The sequence below is a fragment of the Rhinoraja longicauda genome, chromosome 23 (genome assembly GCF_053455715.1).
Source record: "Rhinoraja longicauda isolate Sanriku21f chromosome 23, sRhiLon1.1, whole genome shotgun sequence".
In the NCBI taxonomy this organism is placed as follows: Eukaryota; Metazoa; Chordata; class Chondrichthyes; order Rajiformes; family Arhynchobatidae; genus Rhinoraja; species Rhinoraja longicauda.
In genome coordinates, this window is record NC_135975.1 from 1158904 (window position 1) to 1171646 (window position 12743).

The window sequence follows — 12743 nt, forward strand, 5'->3', positions numbered from 1 at the left end:
GCCCACACCGACCAACATATCCCATCTACACTGGTCCCATCTGTTCGCGTTTGGCCCATGATCCCTCACAACCTTTCGTAACCATATACCTGTCCAAATGTCTTCTGAATGTTGTTATATTACCCCCTGCCTCAACTACCTCCTCTTCCATGTACCCACCACCCTCTGTGTGAAAAAGCTCCCCCTCAGCTTCCTATTAAATCTTTCCCCTCGCACCTTAAATCTATGTTCTCTGGTCTTAATTCCCCTACTCTGGGTAAATGACTCTCTGCGTTCATAGGTTCTAGGAGCAGAATGAGGCCATTCGGCCCATCAAGTCTACTCCACCATTCAATCATGGCTGATCTATCTCTCCCTCTCAACCCCATTCTCCTGCCTTCTCCCCGTAACTCCTGACACCCGCACTAATCAAGAATCTATCAATCCCTCTCTACACCCCTCATGATTTTATACACCTCTATAAGATCACCCCCTCAGTCTCTGCTCCAAGGATTAAACTCCTAGCCTTCTCAACCTCTCCCTGTATCTCCGGCACTCAAATCCTGGCAACATTCTCGTGAATCTTCTCTGCTCCCTTTCCAGCTTAATGGTATCCTTTCTGAAGCAGGGTGACCAAAACTGAACACCATTCTCCAAGTGCAGCCTCACAGGTGTCATCTGCACTGTCCCTAAACACTTCCGTTAATGCACAGGCTCAGAGGAAAGAACTTCAAACAACATGCAAAAGATCTCGTTTTAACCCCAGAGGTCTTCACTGTGTGGTTTGTATCTATCCTCTGAAAGTCTTTGCTGTGGTATAATGTCTGAAGAAGGGTCTCGACACAAAACATCGCCCATCCACAGTCTCCAGAGATGCTGCCTGACCCGCTGAGTTACTCCAGCACTCTGTGAAACATCGCCCATCCACAGTCTCCACAGATGCTGCCTGACCCGCTGAGTTACTCCAGCACTCTGTGAAACGTCACCCATCCACAGTCTCCAGAGATGCTGCCTGACCCGCTGAGTTACTCCAGCACTCTGTGTCCATCTTCCTTGTCAAATAATATCTTGGCATCACCTCAGGCTCTTGAACACTGCACTGCAGTAAACCCAGGCAGGTCACGGGGAGAACGTGCAAACTCCGTACAGACAGCACCGGTCCTCAGGATGGAACGGAACCCAGGTCTCTGGCGCTGTGAGGCAGCAGCTCTACCCGCTGCACCACCCACATTTATCTGTGTGCTATTGCATTTATGGGTCCGCTAAAGCTGCAACAAATAGCCAGAGAGTGATGAATCTGTGGGGCTCATTGCCACAGAAGAGTGTGGAGGCCGTCAGTAGATATTTTTAAGGCAGAGATAGACAGATTCTTGATTAGTGCGGGTGTCGGGGGTTATGGGGAGAAGGCAGGAGAATGGGGTTAGGAGGGAGAGCTAGATCAGCCATGATTGAATGGCGGAGTAGACTTGATGGACCGAATGGCCTAATTCTGTTCCTATCACTTATGAACCTCTGAAGTAAGAGTTCCATTGTTCTGTTGCTGGTACATGGGACAATGAAACACTCTGGCATATGGCAATATGTTGTACAGGGCCCTAGTGAGACCGCACCTGGAGTACTGTGTGCAGTTGTACAGGGCCCTAGTGAGACCGCACCTGGAGTACTGTGTGCAGTTTTGGTCTCCAAATTTGAGGAAGGATATTCTTGCTATTGAGGGCGTGCAGCGTAGGTTTACTAGGTTAATTCCCGGAATGGCGGGACTGTCATATGTTGAAAGACTGGAGCGACTAGGCTTGTATACACTGGAATTTAGAAGGATGAGAGGGGATCTTATCGAAACGTATAAGATTATTAAGGGGTTGGACACGTTAGAGGCAGGAAACATGTTCCCAATGTTGGGGGAGTCCCGAACAAGGGGCCACAGTTTAAGAATAAGGGGTAGGCCATTTAGAACGGAGATGAGGAAAAACCTTTTCAGTCAGAGAGTTGTGAATCTGTGGAATTCTCTGCCTCAGAAGGCAGTGGAGGCCAATTCTCTGAATGCATTCAAGAGAGAGCTAGATAGAGCTCTTAAGGATAGCGGAGTCAGGGGGTATGGGGAGAAGGCAGGAATGGGGTACTGATTGAGAATGATCAGCCATGATCACATTGAATGGTGGTGCGTACTGGCTCGAAGGGCCGAATGGCCTCCTCCTGCACCTATTGTCTATTGACAATTAAACGCTCTGACATACGACAACTGAACGCTCTGATTGATAATTACATCTCTTGATGCTCCTGAACACATGATCAGTGATGTAATGTGGGGTCATTGGGTGTTCCGGGTCTTTCAACATCAGACCCCCTCACCCGGGTCTACCCGGCCGTGGGTGATCAGACCACAACTTGTGTTCAGGCGGCGTTCGCTCCTCCCCATGGACCTCTTCTCCTGATCCAGAGCCATCTCCAGGCTTTCTCCGCTGCCTCTGTGGCGTTCCTGATGGCTCATCTCCTCTCCATTCCAGTGATGCCCAGTGCCCTCAAGGCTTTGTAGAGCGATTGCCCTATCGTCGTGGGGAACACTGGGTGCAGGAGCAAGACTCACCCAATGTTTATTATGGTCACGGGGAACGCTGGGTGCAGGAGCAAGACTCACCGAATGTTTCTTCCATTCGTCCCTCTCGGTCAAGTGCATCCACTTTTGTTCGGGAGATTCAGTATCTTGGCACTGATCATTTTGTACCTGCACGTCAAAGATTTGCAATCAACGTCATGTAAAAATAAACATTCCATCGCTTACTTTCTTCACTTCAGACAAAAAATACTGGTCAGAACACCCGTAGTCGGGATGGAACCCGGGTCTCTGGCGCTGTGAAAGTGGAATAAAAACAGAGAATGCTGGAAAGACTCTACATTGCAGGCTTGATGTAGTTACAAGACTTCCAAGAAGGTTGAGAGGGATATGGGCCTAACGTGGGACAATGGGTCTAGCCGAGATGAGGCTTCTTGATAAACGTGGACGAGTTGGATGAAGGACCTGTTTCAGTGTTGTTGGAATTTTGGGATATTATTGGTTCAGTCAAAGAATCACACAGCACGGAAACAGGCCCTTCAGCCCATAGGTTCATGTTCATAAGTTATAGGACTAAAATTAAACAATTCAGCTCAGCAAGTCTGTTCCACCATTCAATCACGGCTGATCTATCTATCTCCCACTCAACCCCATTCTCCTGCCTTCTCCTCCCCATAACCCAATTCATCCATGCTGACCAAGGTGCCTGATCTACACTAGTCCCACCTGCCAGTGTTGGGCCCATGTCTCTCGACCCTCTCTCATCCATGTACCTGTCCATGTATCTTTTAAATGGTGTCATCGGACTGTCACGGTCAGGAAAAAGTAAGAAGCAAATGTGAGATATCGCAAATTATTTTCAAGTGAGTCCTTTGATGTTTGAGGAGGACATGGGAAGATGTCTCGGGTTAGGTATATTGGTATGCAGGGAAGTACATTAGATACTGAAACAAGGAACTGCAGATGTTGAACAAAGAATCTTGAACAAAGCACAAAGTGCTGGAGGAGCTCAGTGTTTCAGGCAGTTTCTGTGGAAGGAATGGGCTGGTGTCGTTTCAGACTGAAGATCATAAAAGCCGCCTATCCATTCCATCACAGTTGCTGCCTGACCCACTGAGTTTAGGCGGCACGGTGGCGCAGCGGTAGACTTGTGCCTTACAGCACCAGAGACCCGGGTTCGATCCTGACTACAGGTGCTGTCAGTACAGAGTTTGTACGTTCTCCCCGTGACCTGCGTGGGTTTTCTCCGGGTGCTCCGGTTTCCTCCCACACTCCAAAGACGTGCAGGTTTGTAGGTTAATTGGCTTAGGTAAATTGTCCCTCGTGAGTACAGGATAGTGCTTTTCATTTGTCACTGTACCTCAGTACACATGACAAAAAACTAAACTGAACTGGGTTCATTGGTTTCTGTAAATTGCCCCTAGAGCGTAGGATAGATCTAGTGTACGGGGTGATCGCTGGCTGGCACAGACTCCATGGGCCGAGCGGCCTGTTTCCATGCTGTGTCTCTAAAACTCTACGGGTGTCGGGTGTTATGGGGAGAAGGCAGGAGAATGGGGTTGGGAGGCAAAGATAGATCAGACGTGATTGAATGGTGGAGTAGATCTGATGGGCCGAATGGCCTAATTCTGTTGTTTGAACTTATGAAATTATGAAACGGTGAATACTGAATACGGACGGCACGGTGGCGCAGCGGTAGAGTTGCTGCCTTACAGTGAATGCAGCGCCGGAGACTCAGGTTCGATCCCGACTACGGGCGCCGTCTGTACGGAGTTTGTACGTTCCCCCCATGATCTGCGTGGGTTTTCTCCGAGATCTTCGGTTTCCTCCCACACTCCAAAGACGTGCAGGTTTGTAGGTTAATTGGCTGGGCAAATGTAAAAAATTGTCCCTAGTGGGTGTAGGATAGTGTTAGTGTGCGGGGATCGCTGGGCAGCACGGACCCGGTGGGCCGAAGGGCCTGTTTCTGCGCTGTATCTCTAAATCTAAAAGAAAATCTAAATCTGAACTTACGAAACTAAAAACTAAGTTCCTCCAGCAGTTTACATACAAGTGCGTGGTCTTCATTCACAGTCAGCCACTTTCAAGATCTAAACAAAGAATACTTATTGGAACGGGACTTACAAAAAACTCAAAGAATATGCTGCTGTCCACATACTGGTAATCGAAGGAAACACTTCCCGGCTTCTTCAGATGGACGGAGTAGATGAGGGAGACAGTGCAGTCATCTCTGTTGGAGGCAATGTAGGTCCCCTTGGGCATCCAGCTAGACCTGCGCAAGAGACAAGCGTCACAATTACTCCAAATTACACACATTTTCAGTTTAGTTTATTGTCACGTGTACCGACGTCATAAGGTCATAAGTGATAGGAGCAGAATTAGGCCATTCGGCCCATTGAGTCTACTCTGCCATTCAATCACGGCTGATCTATCTCTCCCTCCTAACCCCATTCTCCTGCCTTCTCCCCATAACCCCTGACACCCGTATTAATCAACAATCTATCTATCTACGCCTTAAAAATATCCACTGACTTGTGGCCTCCACAACCGTCTGTGGCAATGCATTCCACAGATTCACCACCCTCTGACTAAGTACATTTCTCCTCATCTACTTCCTAAATGATCGTCCTTTATTCTGAGGCTGTGCCCTCTGGTCCTAGACTCTCCCACTAGTGGAAACATCCTCTCCACATCCACTCTATCCAGGCCACTCACTATTCTGTATGTGTCAATGAGGTCCCCCCTTATCCTTCTAAACTCCAGCGAGTACAGGCCTAGTGCCATCATACGTTAACCCACTCATTCCTGGGATCGTTCTTGTAAACCTCCTCTGGACCCTCTCCAGAGCCAGCACATCCTTCCTCAGATATGGGGCCCAAAACTGCTCGCAATTGAGGTACAGCGAAAAGGTTTTGTTGCGTGCCATCCAGTCAGCGGAAAGACAATACATGATCACAATCGAGCCGTGAGAGTGTAGAGATAGTTTAAGAGTGTGGAGTGATTGCAACATGAGTTTGTAGATCTGCTTCTGTGGCTAGCACGCAAACAGTCGCCTGGGCTGGGCGTGAGAAGAAACAGCCTGTGCTTAATAGAATGTAGAAGAGTATTCAGTAAGTTTCAATGAACCCCCGCCCTGTCACCCTTCTAAGCACCAGTCAGCATCGGCTGGCTAAAGAAACTCCTCATCTCCATTCTGATGGTACGTCCTTGTGTTGAGGTTGTGCCCTCTGGTCCTACACTCTCTCTCTCTCTCTCTCTCGGCCAGGGGTCTTGGTGGGGGGCCTGGGTGGGGGGCCTGGGTAGGGGGCTGGGTGGGGGGCCTGGGTGGGGGGGCTGCGTGGGGGGTTGGGTGGGGGGCTGGGTGGGGGGCTGGGTGGGGGGCTGGGTGGGGGGCTGGGTGGGGTCTGGGTGGGGTCTGGGTGGGGGGCTGGGTGGGGGGCTGGGTGGGGGGGCTGGGTGGGGGCTGGGTGGGGGGCTGGGTGGGGGCTTGGGTGGGGGGCCTGGGTGGGGGGCCTGGGTGGGGGGCCTGGGTGGGGGGCTGGGTGGGGGGCTGGGTGGGGGGCTGGGTGGGGGGCTGGGTGGGGGGGCTGGGTGGGGGGCCTGGGTGGGGGCCTGGGTGGGGGCCTGGGTGGGGGCCTGGGTGGGGGCCTGGGTGGGGGGCCTGGGTGGGGGGCCGGGTGGGGGGGCCGGGTGGGGGTCTGGGTGGAGGGGCTGGGTGGGGGGCTGGGTGGGGGGCTGGGTGGGGGGCTGGGTGGGGGGCTGGGTGGGGGGCTGGGTGGGGGGCTGGGTGGGGGGCTGGGTGGGGGCTGGGTGGGGGGCTGGGTGGGGGGCTGGGTGGGGGGCTGGGTGGGGGGCAGGGCGGGGGGGCTGGGTGGGGGGCAGGGCGGGGGGCCTGGGTGGGGGTCTGGGAGGGGGGCCTGGGTGGGGGTCTGGGTGGGGGGCTGGGTGGGGGGCTGGGTGGGGGGTTGGGTGGGGGGCTGGGTGGGGGGCTGGGTGGGGGGCTGGGTGGGGGGCTGGGTGGGGGGCTGGGTGGGGGGCTGGGTGGGGGGCTGGGTGGAGGGCTGGGTGGGGGGCTGGGTGGGGGGCTGGGTGGGGGGCTGGGTGGGGGGCCTGGGTGGGGGGAGATCACAGGCCATTGGAGTTGCCCTCTCCTTCTACAGAAAGGCACATGTGAAGCTGATTCCATCATTTAACGCGAGGCCTGATGATCCCCTGGGACTGCTCTAATGCAGATCTGACAGGCCCGGCACTAAGGGAACATTGTCCCCTCGGGCCTTTGGTTTAGAGCTGAGCTGTAACTTGTGAGCCCAAGGTCAGGGCGCCTGAGCCCACAGGTTTGTTCAAGAGGACAGTGGTGCAGCGGGTAGAGCTGCTGCCTCACAGCGCCAGAGACCTGGGTTCCATCCCGACCACGGGCGCTGTCTGTACGGAGTTTGTACGTTCTCCCTGTGACCTGCGTGGGTTTTCTCCGGGTGCTCCGGTTTCCTCCCACACTCCAAAGATGTACAGGCTTGTAGGCTAATTGGCTTCGGTAAAGATTGTAAATTGTCCCCTGATGTGTGTAGATAGTGCTAGTGTACGGGGATCACCGGTCGGCACGGACTCGGTGGGCTGATGGGCCTGATTCCAAGTTGTGACTCTAAACTAAACTAAGAGAAGGTGCAGCCCCCACCCTCAGACAGTGACCCTGCTCTCACCTGCTCCCCCACCCTGGGGGTCCGGTGGGTGAGACCACTCAACAATCTTCCCAAACCCAACGGATGTGACACTGATCATCTCTTCCGCCCACATTCCACTCAAACCTGCACCCAATGCATCAATTCCCATCTCCTTCTTGTGAGAACGTCAAAATGTTGATTAGTTTAGTGTCGTTTAGTGTCGAACTAGACCCCTCAGCCCAGCGAGTCTGCACCGACCAACCCACCTGCACTCACCCATTCACACTAGCTTAGTGTAGTTTAATCTTGTTTAGTGTGGTTTAGTTTAAGACACAGCATGGAAACAGGCCCTTCGGCCCACTGAGTCCATGCCGACCATCGAGCACACACTCACACTAGTGCTATGTTATCCCACTTTCTCATCCGTGGTGAAGGGAGGGCGATAGATGTCCCAGTGGGGACGGTGGGCAGCCAGGGGGGGGGGGCTGTCCCAGGGGGGCCACACTCCCAGGGGGTGGAGAGGGGCACTCCCAGGGTGGGTTACACCCGGGGGGGGGGGGCACTCCCAGGGTGGGTTGCTCCCGGGGGGGGGCACTCCCAGGGTGGGTTACTCCCGGGGGGGGGCACTCCCAGGGTGGGTTACTCCCGGGGGGGGCACTCCCAGGGTCCCAGGGTGGGTTACTCCCGGGGGGGGGGCACTCCCAGGGTGGGTTACTCCCGGGGGGGGGCACTCCCAGGGTGGGTTACTCCCGGGGGGGGGGGGCACTCCCAGGGTGGGTTACTCCCGGGGGGGGGGGGGGACACTCCCAGGGTGGGTTACTCCCGGGGGGGGGGGGGGGGGCACTCCCAGGATGGGTTACTCCGGGAGGGGGGCACTCCCAGGGTGGGTTACTCCCGGGGGGGGGGGCACTCCCAGGGTGGGTTACTCCCGGGGGGGGCACTCCCAATGGGGGCCACTCCCGAGGGAGGGAGTTCCCTGTGCAGCAGCTCCGTCTAGCGACAAGAGAATGTGTAAAGACATGGATAGAACGGGATAGGACTGGGACGAGGAAACACTTCCCACCCAGAGAGTGGGGAATCTGTGGAACGCTCTGCCACAGGAGGCAGTGGAGGCCGATTCACTGGGTGCTTTTAAGAGAGAGTTGGATATAGCTCTTAGGGCTAACGGAATCAAGGGTAGAAGGCAGGAGAATATGGTTGAGAAGGAGAGATCAGCCATGACTGAATGGCGAAGTAGACTTGATGGGCCGACTGGCCTAATTCTGCTCCCATCACTTACGAACTACTAGTGTAGATGGAGCATCTTGGCCGGCATGGGCGAGCAGGGCCGAAGGGCCTGTTTCCGTGCTGTGTGACTCCATGACTCCATGCTTACTTACGAGCTGCAGTTGATCCCATTGGCGGCCGTGTTGTCCATATCCTCTATGTACATCGACACGGTGGAGAATCCTGGTGGGAAGTTGTCCCACTCATTGAACCTGACGCCACTGCCCAGCGAGTAGGTCCCTGCGGCACACTGGCTGCACGTCTGGTTCTGCAGGTCCAGGAACTCCCCAGATCCACAGGAGAAAGCTGCAACACAACACAGGTGGTGGAGGCTCACACGCCATGTCCAATGGGACTGCATCAAGGGACGGTATCAATGGGACCACATCAATGGGACTGATCAATGGGACTGATCAATGGGACCGTATCAATGAGACTGATCAATGGGACCGCATCAATGGGACCACATCAATGGGACCACATCAATGGGACTGATCAATGGGACTGATCAATGGGACCGCATCAATGCGACCGTATCAATGAGACTGATCAATGGGACCGCATCAATGGGACCACATCAATGGGACTGATCAATGGGACTGATCAATGGGACCGTATCAATGAGACTGATCAATGGGACCGCATCAATGGGACCATATCAATGAGACTGATCAATGGGACCACATCAATGGGACCACATCAATGGGACTGATCAATGGGACTGATCAATGGGACCGTATCAATGAGACTGATCAATGGGACCGCATCAATGGGACTGATCAATGGGACCGTATAATGGGACTGATCAATGGGACTGCATCAATGGGACTGATCAATGGGACCGTATAATGGGACTGATCAATGGGACCGCATCAATGGGACCGCATCAATGGGACCGCATCAATGGGACCGATCAATGGGACCGATCAATGGGACCGATCAATGGGACCGATCAATGGGACTGCACCAATGGGACTGCACCAATGGGACTGCACCAATGGGACTGATCAATGGGACTGATCAATGGGACTGATCAATGGGACCGCATCATAGAAACATAGAAACATGGAAAATAGGTGCAGGAGGAGGCCATTTGGCCCTTCAAGCCAGCACCAACATTCAACATGATCACGGCTGATCATCCACAATCAGTACCCCATTCCTGCTTTCTCCCCATATCCCTTGATTCCGTTAGCCCTAAGGGCTAAATCTAACTCTTTTTTGAAAACATCCAGTGAATCGGCCTCCACTGCCTTCTGTGGCAGAGAATTCCACAGATTCACAACTCTCTGGGTGTAAAGGTTTTTCCTCATCTCAGTCCTAAATGGCCGACCCCTTATTATTAAACTGTGACCCCTGGTTCTGGTCTCCACCAACATCGGGAACATTTTTTCTGCATCTAGCCTGTCCAATCGCTGAAGAATTTAATATGTTTCTATAAGATCCCCTCTCATCCTTCCAAATTCCAGTGAATACAAGCTCTGTTGATCCATTCTTTCATCATATGTCAGTCCCGCCATCCCGGGAATTAACCTAGTAAACCTACGCTGCACTCCCTCAATAGCAAGAATATCCTTCCTCAAACTAGGACACCAAAATTGCACACAATACTCCAGGTGCGTTCTCACCAGGGCCCTGTACAACTGCAGTAGAACATCCTTGCTCCTAAACTCAAATCCTCTCGCAATGAAGGCCAACATGATGGGGACTTCAGTTAATGGGACTTCAAGTGAGCAGGTGGGACTAGCATGGCCCGGGCGGCCGCTATTGGTGGAGCGGGAGCACGTGGCCGCTGGCTGGGTGAGGTCACGTGGGGCGCGGGGCGGTAACGTCACCCTTTGTCCCTTATTTGGGAGTGAGGAAGTTGACAACCCTACTAATTTGGGACAAGGGCGGTCCTGTACGGGACAAAGTAATTTAGCCCAAACTACGGGATGTCCCGGCTAACACGGGACGGTTGGCAAAGTTAGCTGCAGGGTCTGATTTGGTGTTGTATGACTCTATGACAATTGCCAGTGCCGCTGTCTACACAGGAGAGTGATATAAACATTGTGACCATAATACTCACGATCGACACAGGTGTGGTAGACACAGGTGTATCTCTAAACTAAACTACTCGGAACAGCCGATCAAAAGGCAGCATGGACTCAGTGGGCTGAAGGGCCTGTTTCCATGCTGTTTTGCTAAACTAAACTAGTCTGAACAGATGATCGATGGTCGGTGTGGACCCGGCGGCTGTTGGCTCAAGGTTGTTTATCAAATTGTCCAAACGTTGGAGAATCTTGATCTTAAGCTTATCAAGTTTCACTTTGAAAAGGACGTGGGTTTAAGGTAAGAGGGAAGAGATTGCTCACCCACCTGGCCAATCGATCAAGATCCTGCTGCAACTTCTCACAATCATCTTCATCTAGGAGGAATGTGAGGGGCCGTTCACAGACAGCTTCTCTACAGGGAGGTGAGGGTGGAACCCAGGCTGCTGGCTCTGTGAGGCAGCAACACTCCCACTGCGCCACCATGCATCCCCCTTATCATTAGCAGGGGCCTGTGCACAGGGATTTGCTCTGGTGTTTTCCCTGGAACATCAGAGGCTAAGGGAAGACCTGATAGAAGTCTATGAAACAATGAGGACAGGATAGATAGGATGGACAGTCAGAACCATTACCTCAGGGGGCAAATGTCAACAACCAGAGGCACAGTTTCAAGGTGAGCGGGACAGAGTTTAAAGGAGATGTACACAGGGCAAGTTTATTACACAGAGGGGGGTGGGGGCCTGGAACGCGCTGCCAGGGGTGGTGATGGAGGCTGATACCATAGTGGTGTTTAAGAGGTTTCATGCGTGGGTTTTCTCCGAGATCTTCAGTTTCCTCCCACACTCCAAAGTGCAGAAGGTTAATTGACTACGACGCGTGGAGATGCAGGAATGGAGGGATCAGTTTTAAATGACCTCCCTTTTATTCTAAGACTGTGTGGCCCCTGGTTCTGGACACCCCCAACATTGGGAACATGTTTCCTGCATCTAGATTGTCCAGTCCTTTTATAATTTTATACGTCTCGATAAGATCCCCTCTCATCCATATTAGGCCATTCGGCCAATCAAGTCTACTCCACCATTCAATCTTGGCTGATTTACCTCTCCCTCCTAACCCCATTCTCCTTCCTTCTCCCCATTACCCCTGACACCCGAACTAATCAAGAATCTGTTAACCTCCATCTTAAAAATATCCACTGACTTGTGGCCTCCACTGCCGTCTGTGGCAATGAATTCCACAGATTCACCGCCCTCTGACTGAAGAAATTCCTCCTCTTCTCCTTCCTAAAGGAACGTCCTTTAATTCTGAGGCTGTGCCCTCTGGTCCTAGACTCTCCCACTAGTGGAAACATCCTCTCCACATCCACTCTGTCCGGGCCGCTCACTATTCAAGAATCTATCTGTCTTTGCCTTAAAGATATCCGCCTGCCCTTCACCCGGCGAGCAGCCACTTACAGCACACCCTGCCGATGATGGGCTCGGGCAGCCCGCTGCACTTGCCCGGAACGGTGGGGATGGCCACCCTCCAGCGGGAGCCTGTGCTGCCACACTCCGTGTACTCAAAGTGGTAGTCGCCCTGTGAGAGAGAACAGACACAGTGAGTCAGGCCCCACACCCATCCAAGATGGCAGCCAACACAGGCAACTCTATGTGCGATGGTCACAGAAGTACATCTGCAACCACGTGTTACAATCTCTTAAACTACACCCTATTCCCTTTATCATGTATCTGCACACTGTTGGAGGCTCGATTGTATTCACGCATATTATATTTCCGCTGACTGGTTAGCACGCAACTAAAAAGTTGGTTAGTTGGTTAGCACGCAACTAAAAAGTTTTGCATTGTACCTCGGTACACGTGACAATAATCGAAACTCTCAAACTCTGTTGATAGAGGGAGACAATAACCACTGAGTTACTCCAGCACTCTGTGAAACGTCACCTATCCATGTTCTCCACAGATGCTGCCTGACCCGCTGAGTTACTCCAACACTCTGTGAAACGTCACCCATCCATGTTCTCCACAGATGCTGCCTGACCCGCTGAGTTACTCCAGCACTCTGTGAAACGTCACCTATCTATGTTCTCCACAGATGCTGCCTGACCCGCTGAGTTACTCCAGCACTCTGTGTCTATCTTTGGTATAAACCAGCATCTGCAGTTCTTTGTTTCAACCAACAATCCCTGAAAGTCAGAAAGGCAAAGGAGTGATCAACTTCAGCAATCAAAGCGGCACACACATCCCGGTATACACTGACAGT

At 52.9% G+C, this 12743-nt stretch overlaps 1 protein-coding gene across 1 annotated transcript in view; it reads right to left on the minus strand.

Annotated features, from left to right (window-relative positions):
* The window catches only part of LOC144604774 (endosome/lysosome-associated apoptosis and autophagy regulator family member 2-like), a 174972-nt gene that overhangs the window by 137759 nt on the left and 24470 nt on the right, over positions 1-12743 (minus strand). Inside the window, exons 2-5 of the mRNA XM_078419421.1 lie at positions 11939-12059; positions 8568-8760; positions 4655-4802; positions 2615-2701 (exon numbers count right to left, since the gene is read on the minus strand). Coding sequence (XP_078275547.1) covers positions 2615-2701; positions 4655-4802; positions 8568-8760; positions 11939-12059 — 549 coding nt within the window. The remainder of the gene's footprint in view (positions 1-2614; positions 2702-4654; positions 4803-8567; positions 8761-11938; positions 12060-12743) is intronic.